Source organism: Cyrtonyx montezumae, unplaced genomic scaffold (assembly GCF_038088225.1).
Source record: "Cyrtonyx montezumae isolate F1298 unplaced genomic scaffold, pur_monq_1.0 scaffold_14, whole genome shotgun sequence".
Lineage (NCBI taxonomy): Eukaryota > Metazoa > Chordata > Aves > Galliformes > Odontophoridae > Cyrtonyx > Cyrtonyx montezumae.
In genome coordinates, this window is record NW_027071870.1 from 6204604 (window position 1) to 6213991 (window position 9388).

The window sequence follows — 9388 nt, forward strand, 5'->3', positions numbered from 1 at the left end:
ATTAGATCCACCTAGCTGATGTATGGGCACCAAAAAAAAGCATGCATCTATCAGTTAGAAGCCATAATTTTTCAAAAAAAAATACTCCTTATAGAAAATGAAAGAAAAAAGTGTCTCTGCACTCTAATTGAAATGCTGACAATTTGTTTTTTAAATTCCTTTTTGTTTTTACAATTTTGCAAAACTTTTTTTTTTTTGTCTAGAAGAATTTATTTCCTGTTAGAATTATTAGAACTATTTGAATTTATTTCCCTCAGAATTATCTGCTTCTCCCTTTACCAAGAAAAATCGTTTCATCCTACTTGCAGGGCATTTCCCTCTTCAGCTTTCAAAAGCAATTGCAGGAAAAGAGACTTTAAGTTGTAGCTCATTTTTTGCCTTTTTTTTTTTTCTATCCTCAGAGCTGAAACGCCCTGAAAAAATGTTGTGAGCTGGAAGAATTTCTGAGTATGAAATTCAGTATTGTTGTGTGCAGACTTGCTAGATAAACTTCATTTGCTTTGTAAACATGTTAATTATTTTTACTCAAGGGTTTATTTTTTATTATTTTTTTAATGTCTCTTGGGTGTGGATTTATAACTCACTCATTTTATTAACCACAATCTCTGGAGGAACTAAGCACTTTTCGGAATGTTGCGTTAGCTGTATCTCCTTACAAATTAACATTTATTTTTTTTAATTTTAAGGACTAAAATTGCAAGTTCGTTTGCAGTTTCACTGTTTGTAGGTTTGTTAATTCAAATGTGCAGAGCAGTGGGGTTTCCTTATGGAATGCAGAACTTCTGTGTTCCTTTTGTTTCCATTTCCTGGTACGCATTCAGCTGACACCTCAAACCTGAGCCTGCAAGGTCTTGGAGTGGAGTGGATTTTCTAATCATGATAGCTGAACCCATTTTCTTGGTCATGTTGAGACCTATTATTGGAAGAAATTTAAGTTTATGTTTTGCCTTGTTCTCGTGGATGGTTCTAGAGAGAAAAAACTTTGCCAGCAGGCAGTTGGCCTGGCAGGGTCACATCTGCGCAGCAAAGCATTTGACTCATTCTCCTCTGGGTCCAATATGTGGCACCTCTCTGCCATGAGACCTAATTGGTTTTTGGGTTTTGTTAGTCACAAGTGTATATTGCAATGACAGATTTGTGTTGCCAGCTGTTACTTCTACAGTGCAATGCTGACTGTGTGCGTTGCATGGCATGAGATGCTTGAAGGTATGAGGCCTCCTGGGATTGTATGAGATGAAGCTGGGGAAGACCACACCCTGCATGCCTGTCTGGTGGAGAGCTTGGGAGAAAAGTGTCTTGACAACTTTTCTCAGATTTCTGCTTATAGGAGATGGCTGGCAAATTCCAGAAAGGAGACTGAGAGCAAACATATGGTGTAGGTGATTAGGGAACCTCTGGGAAGAAACAGAGCAAGTCCAATTGAGTGCGTGAACACAGACTTTCCTCTATCCTTCTTCAACTCTGCTTGGACTTCTTTTCAAGAACCCCTAATCTTTGAAATTACAACCTGAATAATGAAATGGGTTTGCGTCAAACTTCCTCCATTTTGGGTGAAAATCTTATGAGATTGGGCCATGAAAGTTCTGCACTGCAGAATTCAATTTATATCAGAGCCCTAATTTGGCCATAAAACATTAGGCCAGATCTTAAGTCCATACTGAAACGTTACCTGCTCAGTGTTTGTAATACTTAGGGAAATTAACTGTCAGTAAATTTGCCCATAAATCTTAATAGCTTCAACACTAGTCTGCATTTGCAGGATAATAGCAGTACTGTCTCTAAATGTATTGACTGTGCTTCTCCACATATGCTCATTGTAGCAGAAAAGGTGCATCTAAGCTTATAAACCAGCGTTTTGTTCAAAGCAGATTTGGATCTTGTATTTGTTCTCAAATCACAGCAAAGGTAGATATTATTAGTTGAAAGTATGTAGAGGAGCCTCTATGTTCAACATTTGACCGTATGAAAATTAAAGGGTTTTCATGTGTGAATCCAGTTTATGTGCCTTAAAAACAGTCACGGTTACAAACTAATAAAAATACCTTTACACATCTGAAGCAGGCATTGCTTTATTCTTTAGCTTTTAATTTGATTCCATTTATAGTTCACTTTCATAGAGTTCACCTAGAACACATCTAATGTTGTTTACAATTACTGCCTTCTTTATCCAGCAAATTACAATTATCTTCCTAACCATCAAACCAAGAATTGAAAAAAAAAAAAATATATATATATATATACCACCATTTATGGTGCTTTGCTGTCATGAGGCAACTCATCTGGTTGCTGAGAAGTTTATAATACAAACTTTTGTCTTAGATATGAAGATATGTCAAAGTTGTTGAATTGCTAATTTGAAATTCTGATAAATTCCTGCAGTTGTGTTCCTGCCCTGTTTCCTGTAATTTTACTTGTCGGGTTGCTAGGAAACACACCTGCCAGGATCTGTGTCTGAAGGACAAATTTCTTCCTCCTCCCAGCTCCTTGCTACAACATACAAAAACAGAAAGAAATATATCTGTGAGCTCCCCTGGAGACAATCTTCGTTTTCAGATTGCTCTGAACATAGGAGGGCAAAATTTAGGCTAACTTTGGTAACGTCAGTACAGTTTCACAAACAAATGATTGTGTAACTCTGTTAAAACTTAATTTTGTGCCAGAAGCAATGTTTCTGTCTTGATTTTCACAAGCTTAACGTGAGAAAGATAATTCAAATTTCCTATAAACTATTTCTTAAGGTTTTGCAATTAAGCTTGACAAACCTTTGGCTGTGGTTTAGGAATAAAAGCAGGTTAATTGAATGAAACCCCAAACTGAGTTAAATAATGCCAATTATTCGTTTTGCAGTGATTTCAAAGCATTAAGCTGGTGGAGAGTAGGTTTGATATTACCTGGTAATTTATATTTTAGTTTCTTACTAGTAGTGGTGTTTTAGGAAATTCTTTAGGTGATAATATTACTGTCCTTCTGCGTTCCTTGGCAATGGTCTGTTTTCCTGATCTCTTAAAATTATGAGGTCAGCGTTCATTCTTTAGTCCCCATGATGAAATCAACTTATTGCTGAGGAAAGTAGAAGGTCAGTGATACTATTAGTATCATAATACAAACTTCATTATTGATAACAGATCCATTTGTGTTTTCAACTTAAAAAATAAAAAATTAAAAGGTAATAAAAAGAATGAAACAATAGCTACTACAAAAAGCCAAGATTTTGTTCCTTGTTTCTCTTCTGGATTCTCCTCAGCCCTCTAAAATCACTTTCCCAAGGTGCCTGTTCCAAGCAGGTGTCTAAATTCTGAGCTGATACCTGCCCACTCCTGGAGTGATGTGTCCTCTCTAATTTTTCTGCAGTTTGTCTCACTTTTGCATGCTCTTTTTGTCTGGAGTATGGTAGGCAATTATTGGTAACTGACAAACTCAGAAGCATCTCACAGGAGAACAGAAAGTCTCACCACTATCCTTTTGGATTAGAGTGGAAGGAATTGTTTGTATTATAATACTGAATTTTCAGTAAAAGTTGAATTCAAATGTTATTTTTTTCCTAGTTTAGGTCCGAAGTGGAGTGTTGTGTACTTAAATTTTATTGGTTTCATGATGCTTTCTAGATTAATTTTGTATTGGTGAAAGTTTTAAAATGTGTGCCTCATGAGTGTGAACTCACTGATGGTTGTGACAGCAGGGATCTCAAGGAGACCAGAGGAATGACCACTCAGTCCCTGAACGCAGCAATTCACAAATTGAAGAAGAAGCACGGGTTGAACCCATCAAGAAATCCCACCATCGCTCTTCAACCCAACACCATAACCATCGCAGCGGTGTTAGAGGCCTTCCGAGGCAAGAAACTTTTGACTCAGAAACACAAGACAGCAGAGATTCGGCTTACGTAGAGCCAAAGGAGGACTACTCACATGAGCACGGTGACCACTACGATTCTCACAGGGATCACAATCATAGAGACGAGTCCCATGGTGATCACAGACATAGAGAATCGAGGCATCGCTCAAAGGAGAGGGACCGGGAGCAGGACCACAATGAATGCAACAAACAGCGAAGTCGTCATAAATCGAGGGACCAATATTGTGACAAGGATGGGGAAGTGATATCTAAAAAACGTAACGACGCGGGAGAATGGAACAGGGATGTTTACATCCGTCAGTAACTTTTGCCTCTGGCACTCTTGTGTTTCTTTGAAGTCTCGTAATGATGCCCCTTGAAAATGTCTTTGGGTTGTTCACTGCAGAACATATGGTATCCTTCTCTATGCTGATTTGTATTGCTGTTGCTTGCATAGCAATAGCATGAAATAGAATATTCATATACTTATTTTTTTGGTTAGTGCTCTATGAATTAGCGTGGTACAGCTGCGGAGTTCCTGATGTTGTACTATGCCATTTTTCAAGCTTTTTTTGGTAGCTGCCACTTGAACAATATCTGTTGCCATCAAGGTGTTGTTAGTGTTTTTTGGTTTTTTTTTAAGGTACATTTGATGTTTAATAACTTCCCATGTATTCAGCAAGCCAGAATCAGCACATAAAAATCTAAACATTTTTGTCCGCTCTGATTTTTAATTTGTTATGCACTTGATTTGCATATTGGTTTAAGAGCCACTATCTGTTGCTTGCACCTCTGGTGGACTCCATTTGGGAACGGAATTCAGTCTTGCCTTACACACAGGGGATCATGAGGTCAAAATCTATTTTCTATGTACTGGTACTGTGTACTGTATATACAGTTTATAAATGTTATTTCTGCAGACACCTTCTTACTATATAAGTTTGATCACACTGTTTTAGAGTCCTAATGCCAAGTCAGCAGATTTGCTTTTGAATTACTGGCAACTGGAACTAGCCTCATTTAGGAAATCTGTTACAGTGTTCAATCTAAATACTTTTTCTTCTGTAGCAGAAAGCGTATACTAAATGTAAATACAGAGGAGTGCTTGAGATAGAGGATCTAAATAACTCTTACACCTTACCCTGTCCTTGCAAACCAAATTTTATATTTGAATTTACGGTAAAGAGCTTACCACTATAAATTATTCTTGTTTACACAGGTTACAAAATTGCAATGGACACCACCTAATCTTAGTTCTGTTGTCAGAATAACAGAGCACACGTGACAGAGGTATGTATGTGAGTGAGTAGGTGGCAGGTAGGCAGATGTGTGCATGGGCACATTAAGCAGCAAAGTCTGAGAATCTATTGAAGAAAACAACGGTAATTCAGAAGCCCAACGATTTTTTTTTTTTCTGCACTGTGTTATTAATTTAAAAATCCAAATTGCAGTCCGGGAATATGAGGGAGTTTACTGACCCTGGTAATTGAGAAAGCATAAATCTGCTGGCTCTTGTTGAGACTTCAAGAGTGTCAAACCAGGCAAACGTTACTGTGAGTGCTTCACTGGAACTGTAAAATCTTTGTGTTTTAGAGTATTTGTTTAGTAAGAAAAGTTTACACAGCTTGTGGAGAATTATTTTGTTGGAAAATAAATTTTTGTAGCTTCTCCACTTTTTCTACACTTTCCAATTCCTCTGCATTCCCACTTTGCAGCCAGCTCGCTGCTTTTCCTTCACTTAAAATGTGCTGACAGTGGGAGATTAGCAAAATGTGACAAAATTTTCTGTTGCAAGCTTACTGTAGAAAATGCATTGAAATCAAAAGGAGTGAAAACAGTTTGTTTTGCATTGATCACCTGTGACACTGGTAAGTGAGGGGAAATTCACAGTTATTTTTGGCTACAGATTCCATACCCTTGCCTACTGCATAGACTGTTCTGCACCACAGAGTCTTTGTAGTAATTGTATGAACGAAATACTTCTTAGATTTCACTGTAAATAGCACATTATATAAAAACTGTAGTGGGATAGTAATCCATTTAGCTGGAATTTCTTTTTATTTATTATTTTAATTCTGGGAATTATCAGCATTGCCTGATTTTGACTATCATTTTAGTGAAATGGAGGTGCATGCTTTCTCCAATCTAATCCAGCATCCAAGCAGTTTGGTTTGACTCCCTCAAACATATGTTGCTCTCCCATATTCTTAATATGCATTATTTAATGCATGACTCAAGAGGGTGAAATTCTGCTGTCAGATACCTGGACATTCCTGCTCGTGCTGCTGATCGTTGTGGTTATTCAAGGGTAATACTTGGCTCAGAGCATGAACTGTGGGGAACACAAGGAAATGAGTATTTTTTCTATAAACAAAATTCTCAGCATTTCTTTAAACACCACTAAATGACTTTGTAGGCAAAGGAAGCATAGGTAAGTAGACCTCTTGTAGTAGACCGTCTAAAAAGTGGCTTTTGGTACAAGGGGTTTCTCAGGGTATCAGTGGAGAAAAACACTGACAGAATTTGTTGTTTGAATCATATCAGATCACATTGTAATGCAAAAAGTTGTATTGTCTTGTTCTATATAGCCTGGCTTTAGGTATTTTATCAGCTATGGTAAATGCTGTTGCTCCCTGTAACTGTTACATGACAGCCATGGCCTCCAATAAGGGATGTAATGATTCCAGTACAATACCTTGAATATTTTTGTTATTTTCTTCTTTTGAATTTGCTACAGGAGGTGTTTAATTTTTCCACCTTTCTTTAGTTCTTTTTGAGAATTGATTGGCAGAATTTCAAGACACTCGGTAGTATATGAAAACCACAGATTTAGGTAGCCACATACAGGCCAATAAAAAGAAAAATAAAGCACACAGTTCAAGCCCCAGTATTTAAGTATGGTCTGGATATTGATCTGTGGGATATAAATGTCTTTCAAAGAAAGCCATGTCCTCATCCAGCTAGTGAGAGTACGTTCCGTATAGTTCAACTAACAATGTATAGGCAACATACTAACACATTTCTTAGGCAGACACTCTGTAGGTTTTATTTAGCCTTGCTAAGGTATTTTTTTCTTCAGTAATTAAGAGTGACAAATCAAGTTGTAATGTGAGCTTGTACTACAGATTTTGCACAATACCACCTGCCTGCTGAGCACTACTTTGAAAAGCACTTTAACAGAATTATTTCAAGAAGAAGCTTTAAAGATACTCCGCCTGGAGAACATATCAAAGGTTATTGTGATGAAATGTACTTGCAAAGTTTTGCAAATAGGAAGTTTAATATTGGTTGCATAAGGATATACCAATGAGTTCATATTTCTGTATGTGGTTTCAGGAGCTTTGAATCTGAGGAACGCTAGAGGTCCCAGTGAGCTCCAGAGTCTTCTTGTGTTTGTGTGGTACAAAACAACCTGTAGCATTTCTGTTCAAATGGACTAAAAAGATAAAACTAATGAGTGAGAAGGAAAGGGAGGCAGACAGAACAGTTGAGCTGTACATAGAGAATTTTATCAGCCCTAGTTCTGTATTTTTCCAAAGGATTTCAGTGTACGGAAGGAATGGGAACATTTCTGTGTACGTATGGCTGGTGTTGACTGTTTTTTTGTATATCTTCTGCAGTGAATACAAAGGTTCAGGTCTGTCAGTTGTTTACCATCACAGGCATCATGGAAGAAAGAATTCTTGAGGAGGGATTGGAAGGAGGTGGGACTGACAGTCTGCAGGCCTCTTAAGAGACGGGACTGAGGGATAAGCAGAAAGGTTTATACACAACGGTATTAAGAGTTGGAAGAAACTGCTTTGAAGTAGATTTATGAAGCTTATCTATCACCTAGAAAGATGAGTTTATAGAGGAAAACAAAAACAAAAACCCACCTTGTCTAGAATAGTAGTGAATTCACAGTGTGTTTGGCATCAGGAATCTAGAATTTGAGAAGTCTTTGAGAATGTATGCTTCTCAAGGTGTAAAATATAAAGAGTACCTTCTAAGGACTTGGCCATAGTTAGTTAAGGCAGGTTTTAAAGCTACAGGAATTGGGTGGAGTAGTTGTTTTCACAGAAATTTGTAGAATGATGCCCAGGAGAATGACTTTCCTGGAGAATAACGAAAGTCAGTCCTCCTTATCGAACCCCGAATCAATGTAGAGACCTGCTTTCACCTTTCCCTACACACCTGGTTGCTCATCAAGATCCTTTGCATTCTCTATGTGCAGTTCCTGCCCAATTCTCATGCCCCTTCAAACTTACTCTCTTTCACGAATTCACTGTCAATTGTCATTTTTAATCTCCGTTGGGTCGTGAAGTCATATTTGTGTTCTGTGACAACTGCAGAGGTTTTAAGATGGTCCGTTATCGTTCCTTTACCTGGAATGCAGTGACTGGTCTGACTGCTTTCATCACAGTCTGTCCCGAGTAAAAAGGTTAAACAGCCAAGTACCTCCTGTGGTAGCTGCTGAAGCCTCCTGGAGATGTGCTTTTGTTTCTGATCACATTTGACCTCTGATCAAGCTGTTTCCCAAGTGTTCATTCTGATAAATCTCTTTTTTAGTTCCTGCAGTTTTGACTTTAATTCTATTCCCTCTTTATTTCCCCATGAAAATAAAGCACGCTGCAAACAACTATTACACCCAGTCTAAAGGAAGGACACATTCTTCTTCTGAGTGTAATATAATACTTCTTTTGTGCATTTACTCATATTTCCTATTTTATTGCAGATCATTTACCAACATTTTAGTTGTTCATTCTTTAAAATACAAGGATATTTTATTTCAAATGTTTTTAATCAAATGTTATTCAGTTATATTTACTGTCTATAATTTCCTTTTTTTTTTTTTTTTTGTAAAACAAATCATGTTACAGTCATTTTATAGACAGTTTCTTTTTATAGCTTACCACTTTAGAGATCTGTTCCTATGCAGCCCCCAAAAGAGATTTATATCAGATAATAGGAATCCAGCTGGTTCTTCTAACTTATCTGTCTCCTTTCTTACTTGGTTCTTACCACTTATCTATCATATATACCTACTCTGCATTAAATTCTAACAGTACCAAAGAGGATTTGCTCATAATTTTTCAGTAGTGAAGAACAAACCATAAAAACAAAGGTTCTTTATATTTCAAATTGCCTACTCCAAAGTCACTTCTTGTCAAATGCCATGAATTCTTATTTCTTTTCCTTAAGGATGAAACCCCACAATCTAAAAGTTGGAGGGCTCTATCACAAGTAAACAGAAAGAAGCTGTTTAATAATGTCATACTATACTGGGCTGCTCTTTTAATATTTTTTATACTGACAAAGATAAATATTTAGATTTGGTACCATTACTAATCACTGTTTCTACAAATAGGGAAAGGTACTTTTCAGATTCTGGTTTGGTTTCCTTTTTTGATAGACAGGATCTGATCGTACATCTAATATATGCATATATATGAATAAATAAATATATATGTATGTATACTGCGCTTCAGCACCTGATACTGAAGCATAATGATTCAGTCTGCAAAGCATTCTTACCAGGAAAGTAACCTTATTATGTGTCAAAAATACATATGCA

The 9388-nt window shown here is 37.0% G+C and overlaps 1 protein-coding gene across 8 annotated transcripts in view; it reads left to right on the forward strand.

Annotated features, from left to right (window-relative positions):
• The window catches only part of CACNB2 (calcium voltage-gated channel auxiliary subunit beta 2), a 229735-nt gene extending 221069 nt beyond the window's left edge, over positions 1-8666 (forward strand). For 4 of the 8 annotated variants that reach the window (XM_065731335.1, XM_065731337.1, XM_065731341.1 and 1 more), the window contains one exon: positions 3677-8666. In XM_065731335.1, coding sequence (XP_065587407.1) covers positions 3677-4159 — 483 coding nt within the window. In that variant the 3' untranslated portion in view covers positions 4160-8666. The remainder of the gene's footprint in view (positions 1-3676) is intronic. The other 4 variants (XM_065731336.1, XM_065731338.1, XM_065731340.1 and 1 more) reach the window with 1 other exon arrangement.
• Positions 8667-9388: the final 722 nt, after the last annotated feature.